General features: G+C 39.6%; 1 protein-coding gene across 4 annotated transcripts in view; it reads left to right on the top strand.

Annotated features, from left to right (window-relative positions):
- LOC144956755 (uncharacterized) overlaps positions 1-18,129 on the top strand; it is a 214,479-nt gene that overhangs the window by 19,562 nt on the left and 176,788 nt on the right. Inside the window, exon 1 of one of the 4 annotated variants that reach the window (XM_078887446.1) lies at positions 17,311-17,406. The exons of the other annotated variants lie outside the window; for them this stretch is intronic. Coding sequence (XP_078743572.1) covers positions 17,351-17,406 — 56 coding nt within the window. The 5' untranslated portion in view covers positions 17,311-17,350. Of the gene's footprint in view, positions 1-17,310; positions 17,407-18,129 lie in introns of those variants that run through there. 4 annotated transcript variants of the gene reach the window in all.

The raw sequence follows: 18,129 nt of genomic DNA on the forward strand, positions 1-18,129 counted from the left end.
TTACGAGAGAAGTGACGTTATGACTGTAGAGCCCTATTCCGTATCCGAATTATCTTGGTCATATAGATGCTGTGCGCTTGACGAAGAACATCACAACATTGCCATCCGGAAATATAACGGGCCAACACACAAAGCTATGTGTGAAACATTGGACGTTTATGGTCTGGTCAATAGTGAGAATAGTCTTCAACAGTCGTAACGTCACTTCCTTCCTAATGACGCATGGTAACTTAGTAACACTGGCTCTAAACTATCGGAATAATGGCGGACGCCCATATGAAATATTACCCCGGCGAGCATAAAAGTGTATCCAGAGGGAAAAAAACCCATAAATTTGATCATGTTTTGACTTTTACACATTCTGATCACAAGGCATATGAAAAGTTCTTGCCAGCATGAAGAATAAAAATTAATGATTTTCTTTGTTTAGAACCAAGATGGCCGCCGTTGCCCGGCGGCGTGACATCAGACTACTGAATCCAATTCAATACAGTTTAGTGAGAATTACTCATAAACATGGATGGCAAAAAAAAAAAAAAAAAAAAAAAAAAAAAGAAGAGCCGAGTGGCGTCAACTTCGTTCTATCTATTTTCATTGGTTTCGATTGTATTCGAAAACCGATCAAAACACGTCAGTGCTCCATTGTGGTCTTGTGCTGGGTTTTACGTCCAAGCGGAAGTCGTACCAAGTACAAGGTTTCTTGTTGCGGTACTATATATATGATAATAACAAACACGCATATATTGACCATTTTGGCCAGACAACTGCTGGTCATTCGAATGTCGATCGATTCAATTGACCTTCATCTTGGCAAAAACTCTCGAACCTGGGACTTCGCGAAATTTTTAGAGTTTTTGCCAAGATGAGGGTTATTTTAATTGATCGATATGTGTAGCTGAAAACTGCGGTTCCTTTGAAAAGGTTATAGATAGATCGAAGTTGACGTCACTCAGGTCTTTATTATTGTTTTTTGCCATCCGCGTTTATGAGTAATTCTCACGGAACTGTTTTTATCCTGACTATAAAAGTTCATAGTTACACAGAGTTTTGTGTGTTGGTCCGTTATACTTCCGGATGGCAATGTTGTGAACCATAAAGCCAAGCGCATACTCCTTATACTGTATTAAACTTACATGGAAGAAGTTAAGATTCGGTGATATTTCATATTATTACATTCAGTGAACATAATTCAAGAATGGCGAACACGTTGCGTACTCGATAGGTGACCAGTGGGATTTCGTGACATCTCTTGTCCGACCTGTATGAGTTGTCTTGCTCAACAAAATAATAAAGACCTGAGTGACGTCAACTTCGATCTCTCTATAACCTTTTCAAAGCAACCGCAGTTTTCAAATACATACATCGATCAATTAAAATAACCCTAATCTTGGTAAAAACTCTAAAAACTTCGCGAAGTCCCAGGTTCGAGAGTTTATGCCAAGATAAAGGTCATCTTAATCGATCGATATTTCGACGGACCAGCAGTTGTCTGGCCAAAATGCTAAATATTTTCGTTTTTGTTATTATCATATATAGTAAGGCAAGACGAGACCTTGTACTAGGTACGACTTCCGCTTTATCTATATCTTTGTGAAAGGCATTTCTCGTTGTTTGGCGACATTTTTAAGGTTTCGTCAGCATAACAATACACAAATAAACGTGGAAAACAAAATTTTTATTTGTTTTCCACGTTTATTTGTGTATTGTTGTGCTGACGAAGGGTTTGTACTTAATTTGTTTTCCACGTTTATTTGTGTATTGTTGTGCTGACGAAGGGTTTGTACCCGAAACGTCCATTGTCTGTTTTGTTCCCATACGAAGGCTCTCCATTTTCACTCTTTCGTAAGTATTTTACGATCACCGGCTTCAGGCAGCCCTACCGTTTTCTACATTTCTTTCATCAGAGCATTCAATTGGCCCTAGGTGTGTTTGTGTGTGTGTGGGGGAGGGGGGGGGGGGGGCGGGTATTTTAATTGAGATTTTGCACGAATTCGAATGCCGCTTTGTCTTAGCTTGTCATTCTCATTCTGCCTCAATAATCAGGTGTCAGCCATTTTGTGACGGAAATGCGAACATAGCCCCAGCGCCGAAAAAGAGTAAAATATAAGAGAAGCGACTGCCAAACTATTTATTTATTCTCAATCACCGAAGACAGTGAATACTGTCCGGTATTTTGTTCACCGCCAAATCTCAGTTTGATGATGACGTTATCATTATCATTCGATGACACTTTCGATTTTGTAAACGCATCGGAAGGTCCTGGGTTCGAGCCTCGCGCTAGGCGCATAGTTGAGTCCTTGGAAAAGGCTCTTTACTCACATTCTCTCACCGTACGCTGGTTTAAAATGAGTACCTGGTCTTTAACAGCGTTGTCTTTGTCCGAAAAATTGTAATATCGCCTAACAGGCGTTATGTCCCGTCCTACATGTTAAATGTTACTGTTGACCAGGGAAAGCTTGTAAAGCGCTTTGAGCACGTTTAGTGGATATTGCGCTATATAAAAGCTCATAGAGAGCTCATAAAGAGATCAGGGCTGCCAGGTGGCCAGAGTTCCTCGTTACCATCTTGGACGACGAAACTTCTTCGTGATACACCCTATAAAGAAGGAAAGAAGTTGCCGTCACTCAGCTCTATGTTATTAATTGTTTTATACAGCAGCTTGTTGGTGATTAGTTCTCAGTAAATTAAATTATATCTATCAGACTATAAACGTTCAAGATTACACACAATTTTATGTGTTGGTATGTTTTATATGCCTGGCGCATGTTGTGAATAATTTACCTTAACGCATAGCATCGAACTGGATCAGATCGTAGCCATCGTTAACTTATAGATAGTATGCAGATGACGTCACTCAGGCCTTTGTTATGGTTTTTGCCATCCGCGTTTGTGAGTTGTTCTCACTAAACTGTATTAACCAGACTATAAAAGTTCATGGTTACACAGAGTTTGTGTGTTGGTCCGTTATACTTCCGGATGGCAATGTTGTGAACTCCTTGGCCAAGCGCATTCTATCTATAGCCTGACACTGACCAAAAAATGACGTCAAAATGCCAGTCTTTGGCCACAAAAGAAAAAAAATCGTGAGTTGTATTCAATAGTTCAACCAATGGGACCACTTGTTTCCATGAGCACTACTAACAACTCACAAGGCGGTGCGAAAACCAAATAATGACGTCAAAATGCCAGTCTTTTTGGGTTTCAGTGTCAGGCTACGATCATATCCATAATACAAATGCAAGTTCTCTGTGGCCATCACTGACTTCTCCAATGCTCCTAGTCTTGATCACTCTCTTGTCTTTGGTCATGATCCCTCTCTAGTCTGTGGTCCTGATCGCGGGGGCAAAACACGACTACAACCAAGGCCTTCCTACAACGATTCATTCAACCACTTAGGTTTATAGACTGACTACCTCTCGCAAGTTCGTATTATGGCCGCGGCAGGATATTAGACTCTCTGGGTAGCTCTTGCATTTTGGGGTCGCTGACCGCCCCGTGAACGAGGTCACGCAGACACTACCGCAGACTAACTACATAATAGTAATGATAATATTACACGGTGGTTTTTCAATACTCTACCTTCTTATTTTTTAACACAGTTTGGCTTTTCATAACATTATATTATAGATAGTATGCAGATGACGTCACGCAGGTCTTTATTATTGTTTTTGCCATCCGCGTTTGTGAGTTGTTCTCACTAAACTATAGATAGAATGCGCTTGGCCAAGGAGTTCACAACATTGCCATCCGGAAGTATAACGGGCCAACACACAAACTCTGTGTAACCATGAACTGATTAATACAGTTTAGTGAGAACAACTCACAAACGCGGATGGCAAAAACAATAACAAAGGCCTGAGTGACGTCATCTGCATACTATCTATATTAACCTAACTATAAAAGTTCATGGTTACACATAGTTTGTGTGTTGGTCCGTTATACTTCCGGATGGCAATGTTGTGAACTCCTTGGCCAAGCGCATTCTATCTATATGAGCGTGAGTGTTGTGCATCCCGCAAATTTTACCACGCTCAATGCGCTTCACAATGCTTCACATTGGAACGCCTGTTAGGATGTTGTGCGGCTTTGTGGTCTTGTGGTGTGACACTCGCTTTCGGATCGGAAGGTCCTGGGTTCGAGCCTAGCGCCTCGCTCGGCGCATAGTTGACTCCTAGGAAAAGGCTCTTTACTCACATTCTCTTATCGTACTCAGGTGTAAAATGACTACCTGGCCGTTGACAGCGTTTTCTCTGTCAGAAAAAAAAATGTTTCGTTCTACATGTTACGTGTTGCTGTTGGTCAGGGAACCCCTCGTAAAGCGATTTGAGCACATTTAGTGGATATTGCGCTATATAAAAAAGCTCAAAAAGCATCCGTAATGTACTAGCACTCTGACAATATCGGTCACGACCAGTAGGTACTCATTCAAACCTGAGTAATGCGATATAATAATATTATGTGTAAAGTGCCCTCCCCTATGACAAAAGGGGCATGATCTATATTAACTTTCCATGTGCTCGAGGTCATTGGTCACATTGCAAAATGTGCTCAAAGTGACCCACATAGTGAAAAGTGTTCAGAGATTTTGAACTATCTAACATTACGATTGGTCATCATTGTGTTCAGCTTGACACATGGGCATGTTTACAACGTTCATAAACAAAGCAGCGTGCTTACATTTGTTCAGAAATGTTTCGATCGTTGGACAGCAACAAATCACGTGATTGATGACTCGGTTGGACGGAAACATGAATGAAGATCGCTCCCATACCCACAGCGCATCGACTTCAATCACTGGTTGTTAAATGAGGGGAGAACTAATAATAATAATAATAATAATAATAATAATAATAATAATAATAATAATAATAATAATAATAATAATAATAATGATGATGATGATGATAATAATAATAATAATATAATAATAATAATACTAATAATGATAATGATGATGACTTTTTGCGATTATTGTCACCAAGTTGGTCGTTGACACGTCCAACATCGCCTTGATTTTTGCAATTTGAACGGGATGGAAAAAAAAAATCAAATGATATCCTCCATTGGAAGGGAGCAGGTCATGTCCCGTCGGGAATGATGAGGAGCTCCTTTGCAGGATATAGATAGAATGAAGTTGACGTCACTCGGGTCTTTGTTATTATTTTTTTGCCATCCGCGTTTATGAGTAATTCTCACTAAACTGCATTAACCAGACTATAGATAGAATGCGCTTGGCCAAGGAGTTCACAACATTGCCATCCGGAAGTATAACGGACCAACACACAAATTCTGTGTAACCATGAACTTTTATAGTCTGGTTAATACAGTTTATTGAGAACAACTCACAAACGCGGATGGCAAAAACAATAACAAAGGCCTGAGTGACGTCATCTGCATACTATCTATATAAATATTCATGTTTTCACATACTTTTGTGTGTTGGTACGTTATACCATTGGCGGATGTTGTGAGTAATTGAACTAAAGGCATAGCATCTCCCAACACTTTTAGGTCATTTCAGCGCCAGTAACAAGGAAGAAGACGGGTTCCAAGAAAGAGCAAGCTATCAAAGACTTGTTAGATTCAGATGACATAAAAGTTCCATCCAGACACAGGCACCGGATCCTGTGCTCAGAGGAATACACTCAAATTGTTATGATTTATTGTGTAAGTTCAATCCAATCGCATAGATTTGCGAAGAACCTCGTTTGTTTATATTATATTTGTTATTTATTTATAATGGACTTCGCTCCGCCGAACTGGGCGATAAGCTGGCTGGCTGGCTCTGGCTGGCCATGGTATAGATAGAATGCGCTTGGCCAAGGAGTTCACAACATTGCCATCCGGAAGTATAACGGACCAACACACAAACTCTGTGTAACCATGAACTTTTATAGTCTGGTTAATACAGTTTAGTGAGAACAACTCACAAACGCGGATGGCAAAACCAATAACAAAGGCCTGAGTGACGTCATCTGCATACTATCTATAATGGCGATCTTGTATTATGTATTTATTTATTTATCATCAGGGCCAATGTCAAGGCTCTAAGCTGTTCAACGACCATAATAATAGAACGAAGAGATTCTTTCTTCTTATTATTATTGGTGGTTGTGGGAGGCATAGGCCTTCATCGACGTGATATGCCTGCCGCGTCCCGACTCACTCACTTTGTGTGTTTGTGCGTTGTATACAGTAAGCGCGTGTGTCTGTGTGTATATATTATGTGTGTGTGTTGTGGTTGTGTGTGTGTGTGTGTGTGTGTGTGTGTTTGTGTCATTTATTGCTCGGTTTCAACTAACATCGAGCTGCTGCTATCAGCTGGCCTTATTTTCCACATGTTTCATTCAATCTGACCGCATGGAGTATGTTGTTGTTCCGACTTCGTTTCTCTGTGTTTTGCTAAAGATTTTATTTTAATTTTGATTAATGGTTACAGGAAGAAGAAGAAAAAAAGGATCGATGTTGTTGTTATAATAATATGTGCGTGAACCGCTTTTGAATTATTATTATTATTAACAACAAGATATGAAGTGAGTAGAAAAGTGCCAGAAGACAATAGAGAATAAAAATTTTTTTCGCGGCGGTGGTGGGGTTTGAACCTGCGACCTTATTGGTACGACAACTCCGCCTGGCAGGTGAGAGCGTGGCTCTACCGTGTGAGCTATCCACGAACACAAAAATATTCGTTTCAAACCCAAAGTCATTTCTAGATCCTCTCTCTCTCTCTCTCTCTCTCTCTCTCTCTCTCTCTCTCTCTCTCTCTCTCTCTCTCTCTCTCTCTTATATATATATATATATATATATAATATATATATATATATATATATATATATATATCTATCCATCCATCCGTCCATCTATATCTATCTATCTATAATGTATGTGTGTGTGCGCGTGCGCGCGCGCGTAAAATGCTTTACCGTGCCATGACTTCCATTGGCAAGGAATTGATACCGGATTCTGCAACCATTTAGATACAGAACTCAAGTCTATTTGGGAGGAAGGGTGGGGGGGGGGGGGGGGGGCAGTCATGTGATCTTTTGAATAAATGACGACATGATCGATGGGTCTGTACTTCAGTACTTATTGTTTGTGCTGCTAATGTGGTCTTGTTGTATAACACCCGCTTTCGGATTGGAAGGTCCTGGCTTCGAGCCCCGCTCGGCGCATAATCGAGTCCTTGGAAAAGGCTCTTTACTCACATTCTCCCACCGTGCGCAGGTGTCATATGAGTACTTGGCCGTTAACAGGGTTGTCCCTGCCCTGAAAAAAAAAAAAAAGTAATTGTAATACCGCCTAACAGGCGTCAAGTCTCGTTCTACGTGTTGAGTGTTGCTGTTGGTCAGGGAGGGACCCTTTGTAAAGCGCCTTGAGTACGTTTAGTGGATATTGCGCTATTTAAAAGCTCATTAAAAAAAAAAAAAGAATTCCCCCAAGTAAAGTCCTTGACGTGTTGATCCGTAGCCATCGTGAAGTTATAGATAGTACGAAGCTGACGTCACTCCGGTCGGTGTTATTACTTTTTGCCATCCACGTTTAGGAGTAATTCTCACTAAACGGTATTAACCAGACTATAAAAGTTCAAGGTTACACATAGTTTTGTGCGTTTGGTCCGTTATTCTTCCGGATGGCAATGTTGTGGGCTTCTTAGCCAAGCGCATACTGCCTATATGTTAACGATGGCTACTGTTGATCACCCCGCGAAAATAACTAGATTCCCTATATTCATCCGCCGCCGCAGTAATAGGTACAGCGCCGCAATTTGAGCCAGGTCGGGGTGGGTCACCGATAACAAAGAGCTGACGTACGTCTTCATTCTATTGTAATGTTACTGTTGTTGCTGCTCGAAGCTCGAAGCAATAATTAACAAATGTTAAATTGAATGTAAGCTTCAATTTAATATACGAAAAACAGATAAAATGGACGTTTCGGATTTCCCCTTTATCAACAAAACCACAATGTTTTTGTTTATTCGTCTTAACAACGTCGCTAACACATTAACCCATTCGTCTGTAGTGTTTCACTCATACTGTTTTGTTGATAAAGGGGAGACTCAGAAATGTCCATTTTATCTGTTTCCGTATATTATTATTAAATTGAAGCTTACACTCAATTTCACATTGTTATTTCATTCGATTGTATTGCAATGTCCACCAAATGATGGGCTTAAATCGCGTGACACAAGGTGTCCGAAGCAGTGTTACCAGGTGCCTTTAAAAAATTCCCGCCAACTTTAAGCCAGAAATCCGCCAAAATCCGCCAACTTTATCCTACTTCACCTGCAACATTTACCCAGAATCCGCCAAAAAAATCCGCCATTTGATTTAAAACATTTAATTATAATCAACACTAGTGTATTGTCTCAGAATAAAAATTATGTTTCTCAACGCTACTCACCGATTAACAACTGTTTCCTTTTTAAGATTCAGAGTTTCGATTTTGTTTGAGCGGGAGTTAGACTGTCGGATATTGTTTTCACCTTCGGCTTATCTGAATTAGGTTGTGTTATATAGATCTAGGCCAATGGTACACTCACAATAGTTCCTTTAAGGGGGGGGGGGGGGAAGAAGAAATAATTAAGACTTGACTGCTATAATTTTACTTTTTTTAAAAAGCCACAAATCATTAAAAATCCGCCATCCGCCGGGTCATTTTCCTCCCGCCATGCCATGATAAAAATCCGGCAACCTGGCAACACTGGTCCGAATACAACAGCAACGCTTGACATTACGAGGCATGGTGATTCAATTCAATTAAATTCAATTCAAATATTTATTTATTGTCGGCATTTAAAAAAATGTTTCATAGATAATGTAGTCAGGCTAATAGAAGCCTTTGACCGACATATGTTTTAACACATAGTGCATAAAAATACGACACACACACACACACACACACACACACATATATATATATATATATATATAATATATATATATATATATATATATATATATATATATATATACATATATATATATATTGTGTACGGTTAGATTAATTACAAATATTACATTCGCATGGCTGGCCATTCCATGAGAGGATATGATTTTTGAAAACATTAAAATTTGAAATTTTCCTGATGTGTTCGGGAAGTTCATTCCAAAGCACAGCAGCAGAATATCTGAAAGATCTTTTGCCATAAGACGTTATTCTGACCCTTGGAATATCAAGGAGGTTTGAATATCTAAAATTGTACCTGTTATTTTTCAAAATGACCATATCGGATAGACAAGGAGGAGCAATTTTGTATAAAATTTTAAACGTTTCCAAAGCAATTTTTCTCATTCGTCTTATTTGTAGGGAGGGGATTTTGGCCTTTGAAAGTAATTGGTCGTAGGATTTTTTGTCATCTTCATAAATAAAACGCAGTTGTCTGCTTTCTGATGCCTGTAAGGTGTTACATATTCAGACCTGCCTACTTGGAAATATTTTTTTAAATTGTAATTTTTAGGGGATAGAAACTATAATAGTCGCTATATTTAACTATGTATTTCAACAATTTATCATCACAGTGATAACATTATGATTTGATAACGCTTCAAAATCCTTAAAATATATAATTAATAAATAAAAATAAAATTCCCTTTATTAATCCCATAGGGGAAATTTGTCTTTAAGGTCTATTCCAAGGGAAGACTGGGGAATAACCCAGGCGTCCGCCGCAGTGCAGCGCCGCAAATTGAGCAAGGGCGAGATGACTTGCTCAAGGCCACACACCTCGCAGCGGCGGGTGATCGAACTCGGTACCTTTCGGCTACGAAGCAAAGACCGTACTACCACTGAGCCACGCCGCTGCCCCTATACTCTGACATCAACTTTGATTTTGAATTAAGTTTCAATTACTTAAAGATGCTCATGAAATTCTTGAACTCGGAGCCGAAGTGGGCAGGGCAGGGCAGGGCAGCTCTGCAAATTTACAATTTTCATTTTCGACAGAGATGGGGCTGGTGTCGGCCGAGTACCGTCAACCGGGGTTACTTAGGCCATCCGGGGTTACTTAGGCCACTTAGTAGAATAAAAAAAGGTTGCTTTTTAAAAAGTTAAATTCATGAGTGCTTATTAGATCTATTGGGTTCTATCTAATTATTTAAAAGATAAAAGCTACATGTAATTTATCTTTTAAAATAAGCAATCTTGTTTTCAGTAAGTGGCCTAAGTTACCCCGGGTTGTCTAAGTAGCCCCCAGTTGACGGTACTCATTTTACACAAGGCTTTTGAAAGACGCTATCGTGTTGGGGTTTTGCTTTTTTCCCCCAGCAAGGTGAGAGAATATGGGTGAAGAGTCTGTTTCAAGGATTCAACTTTGCGTCGCCCAAATAGGAGGGGAACCTACAGCCTACAGGGCAGAATTAATTAGCCGAATGTCGTCATGCCATGAGACCGCAAAATTGAATGCCACGCATAATACCACCAGTACGGAGGCGGTATGCTCTTCATAACATAATTGGATTCAATAGTCTGATGTCACTTCCGCCCAGCAACTATCAGCTTGGTTCCAGAGATTTTTCATCAAAACTTCCTATTTCGATGCTTGGTTCTAAACAAAGAAAATCTGTATTTTTTATTCTTCATGCTGGCTAGAACTTTTTCACATGTGATTTGATCGGAATGTATAACAGTTAGAACATGATTACATTTATAATGTTTTTCTCCTCTGGATACACTTTTATGCTCGTCGGAGAAGTATTTTATAAGGCCGTCCGTCATTGTTTCGATAGTTTAGAACCAGTTACTAAGTTACTATTCGTCATTACGAGGGAAGTGACGTCACGACTGTTGAACCCTATTATGGGAGCATGGAATATTGGATGTTGGTGGCCCCGATAGTTCAGTTGTTAGTGAAAGACTATCGTCCCATCTACTAGGTAGCAAGCAATTGCTCTTAGGCTCCTCCTGTCTCTGGACCCACAATCCGTTCCAAGTCCAACTTTCATAATCGTAATAATATTCCTTTAAAGCCTTTTTATAATTTGTATTTGCGATTGAGTTGAATGCTTCTTCTACCCCCCCCCCCCCCCCCTCTCTCTCTATCTCGCTCTCTCTTCTTTCTTTCTGTCTTTCTCTCTATTTTCTTTATTTCTCCATATTTTCTCTCTATTTTCTCTCTTTCTCCCTCTCTCTCTGTCCTATGTTTTCTCTCTCTCTCTCTCTTTCTCTCTCTCTCTCTCTCTTTCTATCTCTCCCTCTCTCTTTCTTTCTCTCTTTTTTCTCTTTATCTCTCTCTCTTATTCTATATTTTTCTCTTTCTCTCCCTCCCCCTCTCTCTCTTTATCTCTCTTTTTATGTCTTTCTCTCTCTTTCTCTTTCTAATTTTCTCTATTTTGCTCTGTCTTTCTCTTACTCTTTCTCCTTCACCCTCTCTCTCTCTCTCTCTCTCTACCCCCTCCCCTTCTCTCTCTCTCTCTCTCTCTCTCTCTCTCTCTTTCTTTCTTTCTTTCTTTCTCTCCTCTCTCTCTCTTCTCTCTCTCTCTCGCTCTCTCTCTCTCTCTCTCTCTCTCTCTCTCTCTCTCTCTCTCTACTTCCTAATGATTTAAAACAGTAGTGTTTTTGTACTCTTACTATAACCTACTAAACAATATTATGGTTTCCCATAGTCGCGCAGCAACATTTCTCTTAATCTCTCTCTCTCTCTCTCTCTCTCTCTCTCTCTCTCTCTCTCTCTCTCTCTCTCTCTCCCTCCCTCTCTCTCTCTCTCTCTCTCTCTCTCTCTCTCCGTCTTTCTCTCTCTCACCACCTCTTATTGATTTAAAACATTGATGTTTTTGTCCACTAATATCACGTACCTACAAAACAATTTTATGGTTTTCCAAAGTGTACTCCTGTCACACAGCAGCATTGACACCAGGGCCCAATTTTATGTAAGCGGACTAGATTTAGTTCTTTACTAGTCTATAGTAAATGACTTGATGGTTAAGCCTAAGCGGAGCTAGTAGTGACTTTAAAAATCGGATTTTATGAACGTTTTCTAGTCTCAGACTAGCTAGGCTCTTGCTTAGAAGTGGGCGTTGTAAGGACGGTGACTTATTCGGCTATTTTGTGCTGGTAACATCACGCTCTCTAGTACACGATGTCAGGTAAGACACCAGAGTTCATACTTTCAACGGAAAAGATTTCCAAAGAGGAAATTAGCAACACATCCGCTATAGATAATATTTCGTTCCGTTTCTTAGTTGAATTTACTTTTGCCATGATGAATCAAATCACGTGATAATAACTGTCGACTGATCAGACAACAATGATCTCCATGGTCGACTGCCAATCTATATTTAGGCACATGGAAGTTTCATTGAAACTGAAACAAATTGAACCAGAAAAAAAATAAAAATAATAAATCTTGGCCAAACTTAGTCCGAAGGTGCCGTTATTTTAGTCTGGGACTTGCTTTTATGTGAACTGACCCCAGAAAATCCCGGACTAAAATCACGGCACCTTTGGACTAAGTTTGGCCAAGTTTTAGAGACTAATCGCCAGTCCCGCGTTCATCAAAACGGGCCCTGGTTAGAAATTCCAACCGGTTAAGGTTTTTGGTGGGTGTAAGTGTATATAAGATATTGCAATGTGAATTCGAATGACGATGAAACGGAGAATTCAAATTGGTTTCGGTTGCTATTTTAAAACCTGCTTGGTTTTATTGTGTATTAGGAATGGAAAATTTTGGACATTATTTCACAAAGGCCATGTTTTATCAAATGGCGTAGGATAATAATAATAATAATGATAATAATAATAATAATAATAAATAATAATAAAATAATAATAATAATAATAATAATAATAATAATAATAATAAAAAATTAAAATAATAATGATAATAATAATAATAATAATAATAATAATAATAATAATAATAATAATAATAATAATAATAATAATAATAATAATAATAATAATAATAAAGTGATGACACCTTTCTCGAAACGCCATTCTAGAATATTCCATTTGGCGTAGGATTAAAGACAAAAAAATAATAATTGACATTTTTCTCGAAACGCCTTCCCTTACTAGATGGCGTGGGATTTAAAAATGTGGAGATGTGTCTATAAACGGCTTTCTTGAACAGCATGAGGTGGGATTAAACAATAATGGACAGTTTCATAGAAACGTCAAACTCCACCAAAATAGTGTAACATTTTAAAAGAGAAATGGACACTTTTATAGATAGTGTGCGTTTGGCTAAGAAACTCACAACATTGCCATCCGGAAGTATAACGGACCAAACACAAAACTCTGTGTAACCTAACCATCAACTTTTTTTATAGTCTGGATAATACAGTTTAGTGAGAATTACTCATATACGTGGATGGCAGAAAAAACAATAACAAATACCTGAGTGATGTCAACTTCAATCTATTTATAGGAACGCTATGCTTTACGGGATGACCGTAGGATAAAAGATTGGACATTTTTTTTGACTCTCTGAAATCTTTTCTCATAATAACAACATGGATTTACCCACCGGACTCGTACAGTGCTTTTTCCGGAAGTGATATCGTGCAACTTTCTCTGCTACTTCTGTCCTAACGATGTGACCCTTCCTCGTCTGACAGGGTCGTCGTGACCTGTATTATTGGCAACAAGAACACCTGCATCATCGTCATCATCGAATCAACAACAGCAACAACATTAACAATAAAAAACAAAAGGAACAGCAACAACCTAAACCAACAACAACAACAACGCATGACAATCAGAAAACAACAACACTAACAACAACAAAAAATATAAAAAACAGCAACAACCCAAAAACATCACCAACAATAATAGTGAAACGAAAAGTAGTCAGAATATTATTATATGAACTGGATTAAAACTCGACTATCATCATATCATTACTGTCATCGTGGCTATTATCACCATTTTCATCATTATCGTTAGCCTTCTTTGTCATGCTATTAAACGTGGAGAAAATCCGTAGCTGTGGCATCCATAATAATACCACTTAAAACAAACGTTTTATCATTATCACCATCATCATCATCATCGTTATCGTCATCGAAATCCACTTTTATGATATTAACAACAAGATAAAAACACCCAACTTTAACCCTCTCCTTACCACCCATAGGAAAATCGTCACATTCGTTACGATGTAACCGACAATTTCCTCATTCTGATTTCTCTGGTACATAACAACATTTTAAGAAATGCTTTGATTACAGCTATAGATAGAATGCGCTTGGCCAAGGAGTTCACAACATTGCCATCCGGAAGTATAACTGACCAACACACAAACTCTGTGTAACCATGAACTTTTATAGTCTGGTTAATACAGTTTAGTGAGAACAACTCACAGACGCGGATGGCAAAAACAATAACAAAGGCCTGAGTGACGTCATCTGCATACTATCTATACATACTAAACACTGTGTTGTAGAGTTCACTTGTTACTTTATTTTGAGTAAGAAAAGTCTATTTTTGTGCTGGATGGGTGTGAATTTTCGGGGAAATTCTAAAAATAGCTGGCAATGAGAGAGTTAATGACCAAATCCGATCTATAATGCCCTTTTATTCGTCTGTGTTTCTGGACAACAACAACAAAGTGGATATTATTGTATATTTGCTTTCCTAACCACAGACATTCGACAGCTGAAGTGACAACAATAATAACAGCTGCTCTACCATCACCACCACCCACCACCACCACCACCAGCACCACCACCACCACCACCAGGAGCAGCAGCAGCAGCAGCTCTCGCCGCCATCAAAAGAAGCAACAGCAGCATCAATAGCAACAACATTAACAATAACAACAACAACATCGACGAAAACGACTGCTGTTTCAGTTTCTGCAATCAACAACTGAAAATATTTTGACTACGATTACACCCAACCCACCAACACGATCACCGTGGAAATTACAATCACACACTACTGCAACGACGACGATGACGACTGAATCAACAACAACCTTATCATTATCCTCACGATCATGATGATCATTATCATCAATAACAACAACAACAACAACAACAAAAACAACAATAGCAACAATAAAAACAACAATAGAAAATGAGCAACTTTTAACTAAAAATATTTACATAAAACAAAGTAAAAAACCAAGAACAAAAAAAAAAAAGAAAAAAATTAAATCAACAAACAAATAAACACTGCAATGCCGCTTCTACTACTACTACTACTTCAACCACAAATCACCACCACCACCACCACTACCACCACAACCACCACTACCACCACCACCACCAGCAGCAGCAGCAGCAGCATAGCAACTACCACCACCACCACGCCTCATTAATCATTGCGGCCCTATGCGATGGAGAAGGGAACATGCTCCTTTAAAAGCAACAGCAACAGCAACAACAGCAATAATAGTAGTAGTATAATAGTAGTTGTCACATCGTCGACAGCAACAAGAGTAAGAAAGACAATAAATTAAATGCAGGTTCCACAAAGGGAGAAAAACATACTTGGAAGTGAGAATAAGAAAGTGAATTCGATATATGAAAATAATAACAATTACGATACTTTTAACAATAATGATAATGATGTTGATAGTAATGTTATCATGAACATTAGTAGTGGGAGATATGCGAGTGGTGGTGGTGGTCGGGGTGTTGGTGTCAGTAATAGTAGTAGTGGTAATGACGGTATTTGTGGTGATGGTGGCGGTGGAGGTGGAGGTGGGGGTCATTTTGAATGTTTAGAGATAGATGAGATAACGGGACAGTTTAAGTTCCAGTCCTCTGGTCCGTCTTCTGTTGTGAATCTTACTCGTGGCGGTGGCGGTGGTGGTGGTGGAGGTCGGAGGGGCGCGCTGACCGCTACCCTTTGCACCAGTCCGATATCTTCCCCATCTGTACAAGGCAATGATGACGACGAGGACGACGATGACGGTGATGACGACGTAGATGATAATGATAATAACAACAACAATGTCATCGTGGTGGATGGTTTTGGCGATTGCGGTGGTAATCGTGGACACTACAATTCGGATAATGATATCGATATGAATAATATTATGATGATGATGGACGACGATGTTTTCAATGAGGATAACGATGATGATGGTTTTCACGGCTTTAGTGGTGATGATGATGATGGTGATGGTGGTGATGAGGAGGAGGTGGTTGTTGGGCGTAATATCGGTCGTCGTCGTAGTCGTCGTCGTTTTCGTAGATTTATTAGCGATGATGTTGATGGTGAGAATAATAGTGTCGGCGGTTTTAGCTTTGGCGGTGGCGAAAGCACCGATGGTACGATGGAAAACGACATTGTGATGAGTGTCAGGCCTGCTGCGATCGGCGATAATGACGGAGATGATGACAATGATGGAAGGGAGAGAAATAATAACAGTTTGAATTTTAATGACAGCGAGAAGAGGAATCATAAGACGGAAAAGAATGAAAAAAAGAAGAATAAGAAGAAGACAAGGATTTTTAAGGACTGCTTTTATCGTCATCACCGGTTGCACGACTCGAATAATATTATTGATTTTCAATCTCTACTACTGGACGCGACGGTTGGCCAAGCCGATGAGGCGGGTGGCAGTTGTGGAGCCACCACCAACACCAACGCGGCCACTGCCTTCCAAGTGGATAATTCTGTCGATGACGTCATTGCTGCTACATCTATCCGAAGTCAAAGGAATACGAGGTGCAGAAGCGGCGGTAGCAGCAATAACGATGACAGAACATTTCTTGCCATGTTAGGAACCGACGATGATAATGATTTTAACAACATGGCCGCGCCCATCGCGTCTGCTTCTCTTTTTAACTCGACTTCCTTTAATTCTTCCAAGTCTACTACGCATGCGCGTCGTCATCATCAACAGCAACAGCAGCAGCAGTTGAGCGAAGTAGTATTAGACAGAGCAACTAATAGTAATAGATCGTCACATTTTTCATCATCGTCTTTTGGAATAGAGATTAAGAATAAGAATAGCGATGATCTTTTCCCAATAAGTACCAGAGGTCGTTGCGATGATGGGGGTAAAAGGAATAGGAGGAGGAGTAAAGAAGCAGCAATATCGGCGTTGTCGTTGTCGTCATCGATGAACAAGAAGTTAGTCGTGGGGACGAATTTTGGCAGAAATAATAACAATGATAACCATATCAACAACAACAACAACAACAACAATACCAATAGGAGGCGAAATTCCAGTGTCGGTGATAGTTGTTTAAGTAATAGACTAGTTATTAATGTTTGTAACGAAGAAGAAGAAGAAGAAGAAGAAGACGAAGTTATGATGGGGAGCGGAGGAGTGAGAAATCGTGGTAAAAAGAGTGATGGAACTAGAGGGAGGAGAGAAATAGAAAGAGGAGGAGGAGGAGGAGGAGGAGGAGGCAGAGGAAAATGTGGTCGTTTCTCGTCATTTGAGGAGGTACTAATGGAGGGAGAAGCCGGTCATCTATTGTCGGAGAGGATGGAGTCTTGCCTGAATCTGTGAGTTGGAAGATTTATCATTTATGTCTGTCTCTGTCTATCTGTCTGTCCGTCTTCTTTGTCTGTTGTCTGTCTGTCTGTCTCTCTGTCTTTGTATTCTTCGATCTCTGCCCGTCTGTTTGTCTATCTCTGTATCTGTCTTTCTGTCCGTCTGGATGTCTGTCTGGCTGGCTAGCTATTTGTCCGTCTGTCTGTCTCTATGTCTGTCTGGCTATATGTCCGTCTGTCCGTCTGCCTTGTCTGTCTGACTGTCCTACCGTCTAGGTGTCTGTCACTCTCTGGCTGTATGTATGTCTGTCTATATATTCTAACTGTCTATCTCTGTCTGTCTGTCTCTCTCTCTCTCTCTCTCTCTCTCTCTCTCTCTCTCTCTCTCTCTCTCTCTCTCTCTCTCTCTCTCTCCGTCAGTCTGCTTATCTGTCTGTCAAAGACTGTCCCTCTCTCTGTCCTTATGTCTGTCTGTCAGTCTGTCCGTCTGTCCGAATATATATATAATACATGCACACTCACTCAACTAAACACACACACATACACACATTTTCTCAATTTTATCTGATCCATCCATTCTAATTTATCAATCATTCATTTACAATTCAAGCATCCGTTCCTTCATAAATAATATTGTACATATCAACATGTTTAACTCATTTTGTGGATTTATCAATTTACATAATTGGTTTGTGGACACCTGTTCACTCTAATAGATGACAAAATAATGTTGTG

The sequence above is a fragment of the Berghia stephanieae genome, chromosome 11, assembly GCF_034508935.2.
Source record: "Berghia stephanieae isolate SIO BIC M18660-M18661 chromosome 11, UCSD_Bste_1.3, whole genome shotgun sequence".
NCBI classification, from domain to species: Eukaryota; Metazoa; Mollusca; class Gastropoda; order Nudibranchia; family Aeolidiidae; genus Berghia; species Berghia stephanieae.